The sequence below is a fragment of the Loxodonta africana genome, chromosome 19, assembly GCF_030014295.1.
Source record: "Loxodonta africana isolate mLoxAfr1 chromosome 19, mLoxAfr1.hap2, whole genome shotgun sequence".
NCBI lineage: Eukaryota > Metazoa > Chordata > Mammalia > Proboscidea > Elephantidae > Loxodonta > Loxodonta africana.
In genome coordinates this window covers 32,889,790-32,907,942 of record NC_087360.1, presented here as the reverse complement: position 1 = coordinate 32,907,942, position 18,153 = coordinate 32,889,790, and the positions used below count along the sequence as shown (strand labels likewise).

Here is an 18,153-nt window from a genome sequence, read left to right as displayed (position 1 = left end):
TAGTTGTCTTGCACTCTTTCCCATAATCTGAATGTGCCTGATTGTTTCCTCATGGTTGGAGTCAAGTTGAACATTTTTGGCATGAATGTACAAGGATGGTGCTGTCTTCTAATTGCATCATAGCAGGAGATAAGTGACACCAGGTTGTTTTTACTGTTGGCAGTGCCAGCTTCAGTCAGTTCGATAAGGTGGTGACAGCCAGATGTCTCCTTTGTAAAGGTACATTTTCCCTTTGTGATCAGTAAATAATCCGTAGAATAATACCTTGGCACAATGCAAATATTCTGTTCCCCAACAACCTTTCACCCAGTTTGGATCCTTTTTCAAATCTGTGTGATTTTTTATAGCCTCTTGTTCTCTACTTGTAGTTTCAGTCCCTTTTTTATTTCTTTAAAAATATTAAATATCCTTTTTTATTATAGAAGCCCTAATGGTGAAGTGTTTTTTTATTATATGCTGAGTCCTTTGCTCTGTGGGTCTAATTTTGCTCTCTGTTGTTTCTGATGACTTTTGCTCGTGGTGCCATGCTTCCTTGTTTATTTTTGTGATTTTTTTTTTTTTTTTTGCTATAAGCCCGCATTCCTCAGTGCTTTTTCTGTGAATTCTTTGAGGCCTGGATTGAAGGTAGGTTGCTTCTATGCAGACATTCACAGACTGAAGTTTTGGGGACCTCCAAAGGTGGTGTGAAGTAGAGGTGACAAGTTGCCTGAAGGCTGGCATTTTTCTGGCACCTGTGGATTCAGGTTTAGTTCTGGCGCAGTCTAACACTGAGCTCTGGGGTCCTGTCTTTATGGAGATATTCCTATTAAATTATTTGTCTTGGGAGGGCCCTAAGCTTTGTCTTTTATTGCCCCAGAGACCATCAGAACCATAGCCCAGGTCCCAGAGTACGGCAGATGCCCTTAGGGCAAGAAGCAGCTGTAGGCCCAAGACCTCACTAGGCTTTATATTTAATTCTTAGTGTTTGGCTTCTGAAGAGTCCGGACTTTTTTTTTTTTTTTTTGCCAACTTAGGAGTACATTGGACAAGATTTTGTTTTACTTTTCTGTCAGCATTTTTAGTTGTTTTTAGTGGGATAGCCTATCAGGCTATTCATCCAGCGACAAAGTAATGCCTACCTAGTCTGTGTGGTTGTGGGATGCCCAGGCGCCTTGTGGGGCTGTGGGGGCTGGTTCTGTGCCCTTGCCTGGCACACATGTTGGGGGGGCTTGCTGTATGAGGTGTTCCCAGAAGCCTGCGAGGCCAGTCCTTGAGCTGTGCAGGCTCAGCGTCCCACATGCACACACTGAGGCAGAAGCTGGTGGGCTTGGACAAGCAAGGGCAGTGCCCTGCCTGGGCTGGGGCAGACAAGCTGGCTACTGGGCAGCCCCATTCCTGCCCTTGTGCTTCTGAGCAGCCAGCGCCCAGGGCATCCCTGGGTAGTGGCCTCACTGCCTTGACTTCCTCTTGGTGCTCTTTGCCAATTTTCAAGTCTCTTCAGTGGACATGTGGCCCTGTTGGAGGATAAGGAAAGATCTCAGTAGCTGAGTGCAGGGAGTGGAAGCCTGAGGGCAGATGGGTACCCAGGGCTGGATCTGAGGCCTAGGCAGTGGCCACTTGGACCAGAAGCTGGTTGCTGGCAGGCTGCGGGGAGTGGGCCCAGAAGGGCAGCTGTTTGAGGACATCTTCCTTAGGGACCTGTACGACCAGACTCTCCCCGCAGCCCTGTCCGATGTGCCTCTCAAATCTCATAGATTCCGTTGGTGCTGACGCAGCCCCAGTGGGCCGTGGGCAGGCCTCTGCCAACGGGCTGGCCGTTTGCATGCCCGTTCCTGCCTCCCTGTGAGGGACATCCTTGGGTCTCTGGGGCTATTGCACTGGCCTAAGGTGTGTGCACCTTGGTGGGAGATTGAGTACCAGGGATGCAGTCTGGCCTCAGCTACTCAGCTCAGGGCTCAGAGGTCCCTGCGCCAGAGGAGGGCTTGGGTGCCCAGTCCCCTGGGGATAACCCTGAGGCCCCTGGGCTGCTGCTGCTGTGGTACATCACAGGGGGGTGCTGTCGTCGTCCCTGTGTGGGCTGAGGCCAGGGGGCTTACAGGGATTGTTATCAGTTGGAAAGCCTGTCAGATTTGTGCCAATTGTGTCAGATGGCGTTTCTTTTTTAATTTTTAGAAGAATGTGTCTCATTTTGACATTTCTGAGAGCTGGCAGAATGTGAAGTTGTGCTCTGTGGATTAAGTTTCATGTTCCTTTGCCCTCTGGGAGGAAAAGACAAGTGATAGAACAGAGAAATAAGGCAGCCGGTGGTGTAACTGATATCGCAGATCAGCTATTGCACAAGAGGGCCGCAGCCTCTCCATGCAGGGTGGGCCCAGGGCCAGAGGAGATAGGATAATGTGATTATTCTCAATTAGATTAATAAAGAATAATTAGATGTCATAAATCAAGTCATCATAGAATATTGTCATGGGAAAAATATGTAGCTAGAATTAATTAGTTTTCAAATAAAGCATTTATTTTAATTGCTTGAAACGATGGAGCCCTTAATTGCTGATGCATCATTTTGGCCTGAGCATTTAGGTTGTTGTAACAACGTAACAACGTGACGGGTTTGTTCCCTGCAGTTCTGGGAAAACAATAGAGAAGAACTTGATTGCGTCACCTCAGAATGAGCCTTCTGCTGGTGAGGCTCTGGAAACTCCCACCAGGCCGCAGGCAGGTGGCAAGTGTGGGCTAGGCTTACCTGGCATTTGCCCGAGGCCCCTATGCTGGCTGCGTGTGTGTGCCTGTGTGTCGTGCTTGCTCATGTCTGTGTGCCTGTGAATGTGTGTATGCAAGTGTGTGTTCCTGCATGTGAGTGTGTGCGTGTGTGCAGGTGAATGTGTGTAGTATGTGTGTGCATGTGAATATATGTGGGTGTGCATGTGAATGTGCATATGTACGCGTGTGTGTACACATGAATGTGTGCATGTGAATGTTATATGTATGTATGTGCATGTGAACGTATTTGTGTGCCTGTGAGTGCGTGTACATGTGAGTTCTGTATGCATGCACATCCATGTGTGAGTGTGTATGTGTGTACCTGAGTATGTGCGTGTATGATTGTGCCTGTGTGTGCATATGTGTGTGTGTGCATGAATGTGACACGTGCGTGTATCTGGACTGCACATGGGAGCCTGTGTAGAGGTGGCCTGTCAGGTGCCTCCCCCAGGGGTGATTTTTTGCGGGGTTGCAGTGTTGGGTCTGCATCTGGGGATTTCTCCAGGAGTGCGGCTCTGCAGCCCTATGCCCCTCGAAGACTGGTCTGCTCTTACGTCACGGGCGCGGCACAGGAGATGTTGGCTTCTAAAGGCCCAGCAGCGGCTCCCTCTGAACTTCTCCATAGCCAGCCTGCCTGCTGTTGCTACTCCACCATTGGCGACCTGGCCCAGCCACAGCTTCAGGCAGCTTATATATCGCATGCAAGAGCAGGGGCCATGGGTCCCCTGCCCCCACAGGAGGCTGCCCTTATGCTTGGGAAGGGTCAGATGGCTTTTAGCCAAAAGTGTGAGAGGCTGTTAGGCTGAACCCCACTGTCGTCTCCAAAAAGAAAAATACGGGGCCACAGCCTGCCCCCACAAAGCGTATCAGAAGTGCTGGCGGTGGCCGGAGCCCTCATGCTTAGTGGGGTGTGGAGCTGAAACCTGGCCTGTGTGAAGCCCACGGACAGTGGTATGGAGACCTCCTGCCGTGGCACAAGTCTTTGGTGACACTCCTCCTGGCACGGCCTTTAGAGGATCTGTGGCCCAAGTTGTGCCTGAGAGGATCAGGCTGGGCTCCTGGCTGGGCTGGGGTCTGCAAGCCACTGGCTAGGCCTCCCAAGCACCTCAGGGCCTAAGCAACCCCAGGATGGGCATTTGCCACCAGGCCTCTGTCCCCACTATCAGAGCCAGGACCCACTCGGCGCTCTTGGTCCCCAAAGGCAGAGCCTAGAGAGCTGGGTGTTTGGTGCCCCTTTGCACCTGGGCTCCCACCAGGGTGAGAGATGAAGGCTTCACCTCCTCCCAGCAGTCTGGAAGATCTCTTGGCAGGGGTAGGAGGAGTGGTGCTCAAGGTGGCTGTGGGGGAGGGGGTTGGGACACTCACTCAGGGTGGCCTCTGGCCTTCAGGCGCTGCCTTCCCACTGGCCAGGGCTCCTGAGGCAGTGTGCAGCTTCTGTCCTCAGTGGTTGGGGCCCTTGCCCACACGTTGCTGCACTGACTGCTCTGCCTCTTGGAGGCAATGTGCAGGCCCTGGAGCACTTCAGGCCTGAGCTACCACCAGCCGAGGGGCCTTGAGCTTGCTCACTGGACGCTTCCATGCCTCAGTTTCCCCAAATGTGAAGAGAGTGCTACCTTCTTGCAGGGTGGTTGTGGAAATTAGAAATTATAAAGGTCCAGGCCTGGGGTCCACAGGGCTATGACTGACAGTTACTGCAACTTGCAGCGAGGGTCTTGCTTGGTCCTTGGCTACCCTGGGACTCCCTGTGCCTCTTGTGCATCTATTTGTTAGTTTGTTCAACATTTGTTGAGCCGGGCATCCGCGAGGAAGCAGACCATCATGGCCGCTGCTCCCAAACTCGCAGCAGGGCAGAGGTAGGCAGTGGGTCATGGTGCATCATTACTTCACTGCAGGGAAGAAGAGGAGCGGGTGCTCAGAGGGGAGACTGAGCTTTCTGGGAGGACTGCTCGGGGACCACTTCCCCAAGGGAGAGAAGCTGGAGTGAAGCCTGGGCAGAGGGTAGGACTCAGCCAGGCCTGGGGCCAGAGCAGGAAGATGCTGGTATGGCCAGTGGAAGCCATTGAACAAGGGCTGTGGCCAGTGGGTGCCCTGAAAGCCACAAAGGCCAGTGGAGAGCTCTATGCAGGGAGGAAGGGCGAGGGTGAGAGTGGCCGCTGTGCTTGTCCAGGGATGGGGAGGTGTGGCTGTGGTGGTGCTGATAGGGTGCAGAGGCCAATAGGCAGAGTAGAGGATTAGTGAGGGAGGGCAATGCCTGGGGAGGACTCCCAGATCTTGACAGGAGCAGCTGCTGAAGAGGCTGGCACTAGGAAAGGATGGGCTCCATGTTCTCAGCCAGTACCTGCTGCCCATGCAAGGAACCAGTCCCCTCTGCTTTGGGGGGAGCAAAGAGTGGTCTTCCCTTAACCCGAGAGGGGCAGAGGACCATTCTGTGGCTGAGGCTACCTTCCTGGAGGACAGGAGGGGCTGCTCACACGCCCTGCCTCTGTCTCCAGGTGACTGCACCCTCAAGCAACATGGCAGCTCCCATCCTGCCCCCACCACTGCCAGACCCCCAGTTTGTACTTCGAGGCACCCAGTCGGCCGTCCACTCACTGCACTTCTGCAGAGGAGCCCAGGGTCAGGGGCATCCACTTCTCCTCTCAGGGTGAGTAGCTGCTTTCTGGAGCCCGACTGCCAGGGGGCTGGCCCAGGGGATGTTAAGTGGCCACAGGGCTCACGGTGAGCCCAGCTCTTGAGGGCACAGAGCCCTCTGGTATGGCAGAGGGGTTTCAGCACACCCAGACTCCACTTCCCCTCTGTCTCCTTTGGGCCTCATGCCCCGAGGTGGGCCGGGAAACAAGCCCTCTCTCTTATATATGCTGCATCAAGTGCAACGTCACTCAGGGAATGTGGGCATGGGGGCTGGCTCTCAGGCCAAACCTGCTCACCCCCTTCCTAGGCCTGGCCTGGGCTCACCCAGTTCATATTTCTGAATAGCTCAGCAATCGCTCGCCCTCCAAGAAGCACAGCTTGGCTCCACTTCTGCCTGGGGTACCCTGAAGGCCCTTTTGCTCACAAGCTGGGGACCAGAGACCCCCGAGGGCCCCTCTAGCATCTCTCTGGAAGAAGAATGTTTTCCTCTTTTTACCCTAAGTTCGTATCTAGAGCTGTCAGCTCTTTAAACTAAAAACTACCAGCCTGAGCCCCAGCTGGGTTGCCCAGATGGCCCCTCCAAGCTTGTGTAATGGGGCTGCCAGCCTCTAGCGCTCAACCTGACCCTGTACCTCTTTGTGTCCAAGACAGGTCTCTGAGCGGCCTCGTGCATATCTGGAGCCTGCAGACACGGAGGGCGCTCACCACCCTTGATGGCCACAGGGGCCAGTGTGTGACCTGGCTACAGACGCTGCCCCACGGGCACCAGCTTCTCAGGTGGGTCTTGGCGGCAGTACGGTGGCCACCTGTCTGGCTGTACATGGGGTCCCGAAGGAACCAAGCTGTGGGCCCCAGTGGGTGCCAGAATCTCAGATGGAGGTCCTTCAGCCTCAGAGGGTACCCACAGCTGCCAGGTGGGCTGGCATCCCCGGTAGGGATAAATGTGAACAGAACAGAGGTCAAGGAGGGCCCAGTCAGCTTGGACTTAGCATGGGAGGGAGCATAGCACCGAAGTGTCCCTCCACGATCCCCTTTCCAGCAGGCTTCTGGGTTCCAGGACTGACCTTTTCCTACACTTTGTTCTGGAGGGGCTGTTATGGAGGCTGGGGGAGCACCGGCCTGGCTCAGCCCAGCCTGCCTGCCTTCTTCTCCTCCACGCCTCCTTGCTGGTTAAACAGGGTGGGCTTCAACCTCTGCCCGGCCTCCGCCATCATCACACCTCTTCCCGCTGATCTTGGCTTGGTTACTGCACTGCTCAGAGCCTCATCTCCATCCCCCCAGGTGTATATGTTTTGTCTACCCCCGCCCCCCCCCCCCCAGGAGGTCAGGTATGCTGGAAGGTAGGCCAGGAATGCCACCCTTAGGTTGCTATGGCAGAGGCGTAGAGGCCTGGAGTGATGGGGCTGATGACACCGAAGGCAGTGGCTGCAAGCCGAGGCGAAAGATGGGAGGGGGTGGGACTTTACAGTGGGTACCCGGGTTTCTGGTTGGGAGCCTGGGCAGGGGTAATGGTGCCATTGCCAAGGGGAAAAGAATAGGGCAAAGCACAGGCTTGGAGACCAGAAGGCTGGGGATATGGCAGGGAGAGGGCCTGCTGCCCACCAGCGGCCTGTGGACCCAAAGAGGGGCCCGTTCACTCACCTTTTCCTCGAACTTTGGGGGGTGAGTAGGGCAGTATCGCAGCTGTAGGGGCGCAGGGACCTCAGGAAACTGAGCTCCCAGGAGCCAGTGGCTCTCAAAGCTGGGGCCCTGGCCGAGTCCTCCTCTGCCAGGTCCTAACATCACCTCACCTGGTTGTTCCTACGGGTAGTGCCTGAACTCTGCTCGGCCAGCACAGCTGTTGAGTCGTGGGGCACATGTGGCTTGTGAAGGCGGTACTCAGCAGAATGCACCGCTGACCTCCACACCAGTGAGCACGGGAGACCTACCTCAAGGGGCGCCATGACTCCTTGGGCCTGCGGTGTCCTCACACACTGGTTTTGCTTCCTCAGTTTTCCTGCAGTAACCTTTGTGATCAAGCCTAGCCCCACAGCCTTCTCCCGGGGATTCTGCAGCCTGCCTGTCCCGCCACCTCCCACCCAATAGCCTTCCTCCAAGGCAGCTGGGCCCATCTCTGTGTGTTTGTTTTTTGTCCCCTAAAAATCACTTAGACATTTGCCATGTCTCAGCTGCCTCCCTGGAGGGAAGGGACCACAGAGGAGGCCGGTCCCCATTTGAGCGTTGGTGCCAGGAGCAAGCCCAAGGATGGGTCTTTGAGTGCAAGGTGCTGGCTCTGGCCCCTCCTGCAGGGCAGCCCAAAGGCCAAGCTACAGCCAGAACACAGGGACGCATTGGGCACTTGGGGCTGTTCTAAAACAGCACGTCCTGGAGCAGGGCTGGTGCTGGTCACCAGCCCTCTAGTAGCCAGTTATGCTTTTTGGTCACTTACCTAAAACACTTACTAAGAGGCTTGGTGAGCAGTTGAAGGGTGGCCCTGCTTGCTGCCTAGGCCAGGCTATGGCCTTGGCAGAACCTTCTGTGTTGGCCCAGCTGGCCAGGGTAACAGTGAGGGCTCTGCAGTTCAGCCCAAGGCCTCCCCAGGGCCTTACAGCAGCTCGTCTGCAAGATGGCCTTCTCCCTGGGAGGCAAAGACTGGTTGCCAGGGTGGCAGCAGAGTGAACCCTAGAGATCACAGGAGGTCCGGGGTCTGATCCACATGCCCGGTGCAGGGCTGCCTCATAGGGCATTGGGAGCACCACAGAGACACCAGGTCTGCGGCAGTCAGGCTGGCCGGCTGCAGGGGAAACACGGGTTGGCAGGGGAGGTGGGGGGCTGGCACTCCCAGTGGAGAAAACCACGTATGGCCAGGCCGTGGAGGGCACGGCCTGTGCAGTGCCATGAATGGCTGTGTATGCTGGGCAGCTGGGCAGCCTGTGGGAGCCCCCAGTGGATCTCCTGCTGCAGCCATGGGGAGTGGCCAGAAAGGATGCCAGGTAGGAGGCAGGCCAGGAAGCAGCAGGAAGGACAAGGGGCCAGTGGATAAAAGGAGTGGTGGTGGTGGGGGTTCTCTGCTTTCTTGTAGGGAGGTGGAGAGATGGGACAAGCCACAGACCAGGAGGATGTGCTGGGAGCCGGGCCCCAAGACCTCCAGTGCCCGCCCCCGGCCGCTGGGCAAGGCCGTTCTCTTTGATGACAGTGACCACTGCCCTTACGTGGGCATCACTGCCGCTGGCCTCGGAATCTGCCAAACCCAGCCTGCCTGCTCTTCTGAGCACCCTCTGCTGCCGCAGGGGCTGTAGTTGGTCCTGTTGGATTTGCTGTCCTCCGTACTTGGGGCATTTGTGTACCGCTGCCTCCACTGCTAGACCCAGAACTCCAGAAGGGCAGGACCCTTTTCCTCCCAGCTCTGGACTTGAGCCCTTGAGCATCTGGGTACCACGGAGTCCAGACCTTCAGAGATACCTTTGTGCCACTCATGCAGTACCCACCACTAAACCCTCTAGCAGCCTGAGAAGGGGAATTGGTGAGTGACCAAGGGGCCCAGAGCTGCCTGGGAAAGTGGTGGCCCTGGAGCCTATGTGCTTCGAGAGCACTGACTGGGCCTGGCTTCTTCTTGGCCCAGCTGGTGTAGAGGGCCCCTCCATGTGGCTGGGTCCTTCCCTGATGGTCAGAATAGATGGTGTTTCCAAATGCCCCTCTAAGCCACTCACGTTGGGAGTTGCCATTTGCAAATATTGCCACTGAATTTTTCAGTGAGGTGTAGGCCCTCAGGGAAGCTGTGCCTGCTCACCTTCTGGGCACCCCCCGGCAGCAAGTGTCAGGCACCCAACACCAGGCCCTGGGACTCCGTGCTCTGAAGAGCCTGGCCAGGTACAGGTGCAGGAGGACTTTCAGAGGGCAGTCTGACTGGATGCTTGGGAATGGCCCCCTTCCAGCCTGAGCAGTGCTGCAGCACGGGTGGGGCCCCCAGCATCTCTAGCAGGGCTGGACCTAGGCTGTCTAGAGGGCTGTGCCCTGGGGACTGCCTGCAGGTGCTTGGATTGCCCAGGTGTGTTTGAATTGCACTTGGCCCTGTGCGCTCAGGTGTGTTTGGAATGCACGACTCTCCAGAGTGGCCCTTCCCGGGGAGGTGCGCTTTCATCTCTACTGGGTGCCTCAGCCTTGGCCAGGCTGTGCACAGAGTCCTGGGTAAAGGCCAGGGCCTGTGTTGCAGACATCCCTCACCTGGACCACACACCTGAGAACATACCTGTCACGGCGACAGCTGCTTGGGGGCAGTTTTTAACCTTTTCTATTCTGAAATATCACACACTTAAGGAAAAGTGTGCAAAACAAATATGCAGATTGTCATATTATCACTAAGTGGACACCTGAGTAACCAGCTGCACGGTCACAAGATGGAACACTGCCAGCCCCCAGAAACCCCTCCCATGCCAGTTCCAGCACTGCCCCTCAGAAGGCACCCCTCACCCTCTCTCTTGCTTCATTGTCTGAATGTGTGACTCTAAAATGTATAGACTGGTTTTACTTTTTTTTTTTAAGCTTAAAAAAAATGAGACCATACACAAACTTATGTTCATTGCAGCACTATTCACAATAGCAAAAAGATGGAAACAACTTAAGTTCCCGTCAATGGATGAATAGATAAGTAAAATGTGGTACATACATACAATGGAATGCTACTCAGTGATAAAGAAAAATGAGTTCCCGAAATATCTTGGAACACTGATGAGCCTGGAGGATATTATGTTGAGCAAAATAAGTGGATCATAAGAAACAAATATTGTATGTTCTCACTTTTATGAAGTGACATGAACAAGTAAATATACAGAGGTGAATGTTCATTACTGGTTACCAAGGATGGGGTAGGGGAAAAGGGGATTCACTATCTAAATAGCAGACACTTGTTATTTTTGATGATGGGAAAGGTAAGACTGAATGAGGGTGAAGTTTGCACAGCTGGACCAAGGTAAATGATGTCACTAAGATGTACACAAGAAAAAAGGACCTGTTGGTAATTGCTAATGGCATATATAATTTTGCAACAACAACCAAAAAATATGTGTGGGGGTATATGTCTATATATGTAGGCTTATATGTATATAGGTATGTATATGTGGGTATATGTGCATGTATATATAGATATATGCATATGTATATGCACGTGTGTGTATGTATGCATATATGTTCATATATATAATAAAACACATGGGGGCACAGTTACAGATACTTCTTAGACATAACAAAACACCTCATGGGATTGGTTTTCTGGATTTGAAGGATTAGGACCATAGTCTCGTGGGTCAGTTGGCATAATATAATTCATAAAGTTTGTGTGATACCTCCTAGTTTGGTGAGTAGTGTCTGGGGTCTTATAAGCTTGTGAACAGCTATTGGTCTCTACTCATCCAGAACAAAAGAGAACGAAGGAAACCAAAGACTTGAAACAGATACAGCCTCTACAGGACTAAGAGTCTACACGAACCATGGCCTCCTCTATCCTGAGACCGGAAGAATTAGATGGTGTGCAGCTACCATTACCAACTCTTCTGATCAGGGCCACAATAGGTGGATCCTGATAGAATGGGATACAAAGGTGGAACAGAACCTCAAATTCTTAAAAAATCCAGACTCACTGGACTGGTTAAGATTGGAGGACTCCCTGAGACTATTATCCTGAGATATTCTTGAAAACCTTTTAGCTAAATAACAGATTGGCTCACAAAATAAAGAATATGACCTGTGAGTACTGTGTCCCTTTAAAAAATCATTTATATGAGACTAAACGGTCAAAAGTTACTTTAGAACAAAGATAAGAAGATAAGGGGACAAGGAAACTAGATTCATGGAAACAGAACAACCGGAACAGAAATAATGAAAATGTTCATGCACCATGAAAAATGTAACCAAAGTCACTGAAAAATTTGTGTAGAAATTGTTGAATGGGAACTTAAACTGCTGTGTATACCTTCACCGAAAATATAATAAAATATCATTAAAAAAAAAAATGGGACCATACCGACAGTATTCCTTTGTGTCTGATTTCTTTCCCTTGGCATTTTCTCTGAGATCCTCCCATGTTGTGTGGATAACATTGGTCATTTTTTTTCCCATGTTCTTCTGCTGGATTTGCGTACCCAGGTTTATTCTCTATCCCACTGTCTGTGGAAATTTGGGTTGTCTCCTTTGATGCTATTATGAATGAAGCCACTAAGATTCTTGTTCGTGTCTCTTGGTGCCTGGGACATACGTTTCTGCCAATTCACACCCTAAACCCAGAGATGGGATGCCTGGGCTCAGGGTATATGAACGGTCAATTGCTCAGAACACGCCAGGCCATTGTCACGTGGTGGTGCCAGTCTGCACTACTGCTGGTGGCAGTGGGCACATTCCCTTCTCCATTGTCAGCGGGGCCTTGGTGGCCTGTGCAGAGGCACAGGAACATCTAACTATGGCTAATTTTGCACTTTTCTGATTCCTCAGTAAGGCGGAGTCTTCTTCTGTGTGTTTATTGGCCATTTGGATAAACTTGCTTAAATGCCTCCTAAGTCTCTTGCCCGTTTTTCTGTTGGATCAACTGTCTTTTTCTTATTAATTTTATAGGAGTTCTTTATATATTCTAGATATGATCAATATTTTAATATCACAAGTTATTTCTCTAATATGGTGACTTACATTTTTTCACTCCCTTAATGGTGAACAAAATTTGTTCATTTTAATGGAGTCAAATTTGTCAGTCTTTTCCTTTAGTGCTTTTTGTGTCTTGTTAAGGAGTTACAATTCCAAGGTCATATGACCTCTCTCTTTTCTTCTAGGAGCTGTACTGTTAGTCCACAGTTCACCTGGAATTGACTGTTGGCATGGAGTGAAGGTTCTTTTTTTCAATACGGACACCCGACTGTCCCAGTACCATTTTGATAAAATGTTTCCCCTCCCTTCCCATCTTACACGTCCGCTTATTGCCCAGGGCAGTGAAGGGGAGGGGCAGAGACATTGGCAGCCATGTCCCCGGTGGCCAGGAAAGCAGGGTATGGGGGGAGACGTCGCAGAAGTGGCCAGAGAAGTTGGGAGATTGGTTACATTAAGCAAACAAGTTCACTGATTGAGCGTATAAATAAGTATCTTGAGGATAATGGGAGCTAGATTTTTCCCTGCCAGGGAAGGGAGTTCAGACATGGAAAGGGGGAAGAAGAACCCTAAGTGGTTACACTGGAATGGGAGGTTATCAGTGGGAACTTATGGTATTTTAAAAGTATATACATGAAGATAGATGCAGAAATAGCTACATATATGTATGTTTACATGCATGTGTGTATGAGCGCACGCATATTTCCTAACTCTGTCTGCTGAGAAGACAGCAGCAACACTTTGTAGCAGTGAGCACACCAGCACTCAGATATTGGTTTCTAAATGCCTTTATCCAGTGGAAAGAACCAGGATTCCTTGGAGAAATGGCTTATTTTAGGCCTGGAATATCTTGCTGTGCTAAAATGGATGACAGGTATGTGTCAGATGGACTCTGAGTCAGCTTTAAGTGCCTCCCACTGGCCAGTCTGGGATGATTTGAGAATAAAAATAATGAGAATTGTGGATTACAACCCATTAAATAATACAGAAATACATGAGTCTAAACTGACAGAAAGTGAGGGAATAGAGGGACAGAGAAGGGAGGGCTCATTCTCTCAGTAAAATGACAGTTAATAAGTATAGAAAGGATGGTGGGTGTGGAGGACCATCATATAGCAGCCATCAGATGTAGGAGATACAGATGGGGGCATCAGTGGATGTTGAGGCTTGAGGATCATGTGACGAAGACCAGGGTATCAGAATATCTCCCCACAAGGTACTAGTCAAACGAGGGGGAACTGGTGGCTTTGCAGGGGAGAAACCTGGCAGGCACCATCTTGATCAGGTGATCAGGGGTGTTATTACCAGTAGCAGGGCATGTCAACATCATGCCTCCAATGTGTCACACTGAGGACAGCCTAGTGTCGCGTCTGTGGTGCCTGCCAGGAGTGTGTGGCCCGAGTCTTGTCTAAGATGGCCAGGGACAGGGAAAGGCATGAGAGCAGATTGAAAGAGGCTAGTGAGCATGACAACCAAATGCAGTGTGTATCCCAGATGGGGACTTAGAGCAGATGGACCAGGAAACACTGCTGGGACAGTTGGCAAAACGTCAGTGGGCTGTGGGGTATCGGGTGGGTCAGCCCAGAGTCAAGTCCTCCTTCAGAGGGTGCGTGGTGGTGAGGAGGAGCGCATCCTTATGTAAGGAGGTGCACACTGGATTATCTGGGGGTGATGAGGCATCAAGTCGGTAAGAGGGACCCATTATGTGTCTGTAGGGGGCACTGTGGTGAGATGCTAACAATTGGGGAATCCTGGGAGGTCTTTGTATTGTTCTTATAACTGTTCTGTGAGCTTGAGACAAATTCAGAGTAAAAAACTATTTTAAAAACAATAACTTCTAGTTACTGGCTGTGAGTTGGTGTTCCTCTGTGTGGCCATATGTTTCTCAGCTCCCTGTTCTCTTCTGTAGGCTCTGGGCCTGCCCTTAGGCCAGGAACATCTTCATATCACCTTAAGTGCCACAGTTTTATCATAAGTCTCAGTCTAGTAGAGCAAGTCTTCCAGCTTCCAAACTTGTTCTTCCAGAGTGGCGATTCTTAGTCCTCTGAATTTCCATGTGTATTTTGATATCAGCTGGGCAGGCTCTCCAGAAATTGATTTGTGATTTTAATTGGGATTGAGTTGTTCCAGATCAGCCTGGGGAGAATGGACATCTCCACAATGCTGTTTTCCAAGGCATGGGCATTTCACATGAAATGGTACCTTTGTCAAAACTATTAATGCAACCACAGGCTTTATTTGAATCTCACCAGGTTTTCCACTTACGCCTTTTTTCTGCTCCAAGGCTACTTAGTCGTCATGTCTCCTGAATCTCCTCTGGCATGTCAGTTTCTCATTCTTTTCCTCATTTTTCATGAACTGACACTTTCGAAGAGCACTGGTTGAGAATATCCCTCAGTTTGGGTTGGTCTTATGTTTTCTCAAGGTTAAAAAACAGTTGCCATCGAGTTGATGCCAAATCATGGAGAACAGAGTAGAACTATACTCCCTAGGGTTTTCAATGGCTGATTTTTCAGAAGTAGATCTCTAGGCCTTTCTTCTGAGGTGCATCTGGGTGGACTCAAACTGCCAACTTTTTGGTTAGCAGCCAAGTGCATTAACTATTTGTACCACCCTTTCTTAGGATTAGGCTGGGGTAATTTTTGTTATTTTTGTTTGTTTTGTTTTTTGGTGAAAATATGTACAACAAAACATACACTCAATCAACAGTCTTTACGTGTACACTTCATTGATTGTGGTTGCATACTTTGTACTGTGTTGCCAATCTTTCTCTGCCTATATTGTTTCACCACCATTAACTTAGCCTCTCTGCCTTGTAAGGTTCTCATCTGTGCTTTAGACTTAACTTTTGTCATTTTGATCTCATGTATTTAATTCTTTAAAAGGGCACATTACTCAAGGCAGATATACTTTACTGAGCTAAAATATTGTTGAAAGATGACTCCATGGGATAGTTTCTGTTCGAGTTTTAAAAGTTGTTCCCAGGTATTATGGGTTGAATTGTGTTCCCCCAAAATATGTGTTGTAAGTCTTAACCTATATGCCTGTGGTTATAAGCCCATTTGGGAATGAGTTATCTTTGTTATGCTAATGAGACAGAATTAGTGTAGGGTGTCTTTTGAGTCAATCTCTTACAAGATATAAAAAGAGCAGATTAAGCAAGTAGAGATGGGGGAAGAGAGATGCCAAGCCACAGGAAGATTGCCCAGGAGCTGAAGCTCAGGAGAGATAGGACCTTCCTCCAAAGCCAATAGAAGGGGAAAGCCTTCCCCTAGAGCTGGCAGCCTGAGTTTGGACTTCTAGCCTCCTAGACTGTAAGAAAATAAGTTTCTGTTTCTTAAAGCCACCCACTTGTGGTATTCTATTATAGCAGCACTAGATAACTGAGACAGAATTTGGTACCAGGAGAGGACAGATACTTAAAATGTGGAAGTGGTTTTGGAATTGGGTAATGGGTAGATGCTGGAAGAGTTTTAAGGTGTCTAATAGTAAAAGCCTAGATTGCCTTGAAGAGACTGTTGGTAGAATTATGGACATCAAAGGCAATTCTGGAAGTATGGAGAGAAGGTCTCTGTCATCTTAGAGATTACACATGGTATCAGCAACGAATGTTGCTAGGAAATGTGGATGTTAAATATGCTTCTGGTGAGGATTTAAAAGGATATGATGAGCATGTGATTGGACGGTGGAGAAAGGGCGATGCTTTTTATGGAGTGGCAAAGAGCCTGTCTGAATTATGTTCAAATGTTTGGTGGAAGGTAGAACTTATAAGTGATGAACTTGGATATTTGACTGAGGAGATTTCTAAACTAGATCTTAAAGGGGCCATGTGGTTTCTCCTTGCCACTTACAGTAAAATGCAAGAAGAAAAAAAAAAGAGATGGACTTAAAAATGAACTGTGCAGGGGCGGAGCCAAGATGGCGGAATAGACAGACGCTTCCATCGAGCCCTCGTTACAACAAAGACCTGAAAAAACAAGTGAAACGAGTATATTTGTGACAAGCTGGGAGCCCTGAGCATCAAAGGCAAGCTTAGACAACGAGCTGAGGGGCAGGGGGAGGAAGAGGCCGTTCAGAAGTGGAGAGGAGTTACTGGACCTGAATCGTGGGGAGCCCTCAGGCACCATTCCCGGAGCAGTGGTGGCGGCGACAGGCTGGTACTAGCGTTTGGCCGCAGTTTCCTCAGGGAGAAGCAGCCAGCCACACAGCCCACTCACACCTCTGGAACCTGAGGAGAACAGCGTGCTCTCAGGAAAAGCTAAGTACTTGCATATATTTTACCACGTCCCCCTACCCACAAGCCGGCTTCAGTGGCTGAATCCCTGGGTCTGAGATAGACCCTGGTGAGCACCTAGAGCCATCCTCCCGGCCTTGGAGAAGGAAAAAATTTGCACCTGGGGGGAAAAGATAATTTGCTAGCTCCATTAACCGGGGGAGCTCAGGACAGAAGCGGGTCCTGTCCAGGCATAAACCGTCTGTGGACCTTGAACACCTTTCCCATCTGCATGGACCTGTGTGGGCCTATTTCGCGAGAAATAGGTTGGCAAACTCCAACCATTTCAGCCGTGCGGTGGAGAGGTGGGTGTTTGACATTTGACATTACTTTGCCTATTAAGCAAGGTCCTCACTTACCCACAACAGGGACCTAAGGACTGGTAGCTCCACTCAGGTCACCCAGCCACCCACAACAGGGATCCAAAGATAACTGGTAACTCCCAGTCCTTACGACAAAAACTCTGGGTGCCCATGGCCCCTCTGCAGAACCCACCCACCAGCACGCTCTAGGGAACAGAGACGCGTTTTCCTCAGAGACACTTTGGGGTCGGTTCTCAGCCCCCTGCCTTGTTCAGAGCATGACCCCCTGCTGCAATCAGATACGGGTATATACGCCAATCACCCCTGCCCCTCTAAGACTGTAGCACAGAGGCTATACCACACACTTGATGATCAGCTGCCTGGAAACCTGAGCTGAATTCATACAAGAAAACTGAATGGACTCCTAGACTGATATACCTGATAACAGCTCTAGCCAGCTGGGGACAGGACGGACACCAGAGCTCCAAAGGCAAAAATAATCAAGCTAGCTCACTCAAGCAACCCATAGGGGTATATCAAAACAAAACAAAGCGAGCAGCTATGACACACTAAGCAAGCATAAACTAATACAATAACTTATAGATGGCTCGGAAACAACAGTCAATATCAAGTCACATAAAGAAACAGGCCATGATCACCTCAACAGGCTCTCAGAATAAAGAATCTAGGGATCTACTAGATGAAAATGCATTCCTGGAATTACCAGAGGCAGAATACAAAAGTTTAATATACAGAACCCTTCAAGACATCAGGAAGGAAATGAGGCAATACGCGGAACAAGCCAAGGAACACACAGATGAAGCAACTGAAGAAATTAGAAAGATTATTCAGGAACATAATGAAAAGTTTAATAAGCTGGAAAAATTCATAGACAGACAGCAATCAGAAATTCAGAAGATTAACAATAAAATTACAGAATTAGATAACTCAATAGAAAGTCAGAGGAGCAGAATTGAGCAAGTAGAAGCTAGAATTTCTGAACTCGAAGATAAATCATTTGGCACTAATACATCTGAAGAGAAATCAGATAAAAGAATTTTAAAAAATGAAGAAACCTTAAGAATCATGTGGGACTCTATCAAGAGAAATAACCTACGAGTGATTGGCGTACCAGAACAGGGAGGGATAACAGAAAACACAGAGAAAATTGTTGAGGATTTGTTGGCAGGAAACTTCCCTGATATTGTGAAAGATGAGAAGATACCTATCCAAGATGCTCATCGAACTCCACATAAGGTAGATCTTAAAAGAAAGTCACCAAGACATATTATAATCAAGCTTGCCAAAACCAAAGATAAGGAGACAATTATAAGAGCAGCGAGGAATAAAAGAAAAGTCACCTACAAAGGAGAGCCACTAAGAATAAGCTCAGACTACTTGGCAGAAACCATGCAGGCAAGAAGGCAATGGGTTGACATATTTAAAAAATTGAAGGAAAAAAATTGCCAGCCAAGAATCGTATATCCATCAAAACTGTCTCTTAAATATGAAGGTGAAATTAAGACCTTTCCAGATAAACACAAGTTGAGGGAATTCATAAAAACCAAACCAAAACTACAAGAAATACTAAAGGGAGTTCTT

At 49.6% G+C, this 18,153-nt stretch overlaps 1 protein-coding gene across 1 annotated transcript in view; it reads left to right on the top strand.

Moving 5' to 3' along the window:
- Positions 1–18,153, top strand: part of GNB1L (G protein subunit beta 1 like) — an 86,436-nt gene that overhangs the window by 30,493 nt on the left and 37,790 nt on the right. The window contains exons 2-3 of the mRNA XM_003419176.4: positions 5,232–5,383; positions 6,022–6,147. Coding sequence (XP_003419224.1) covers positions 5,253–5,383; positions 6,022–6,147 — 257 coding nt within the window. The 5' untranslated portion in view covers positions 5,232–5,252. The remainder of the gene's footprint in view (positions 1–5,231; positions 5,384–6,021; positions 6,148–18,153) is intronic.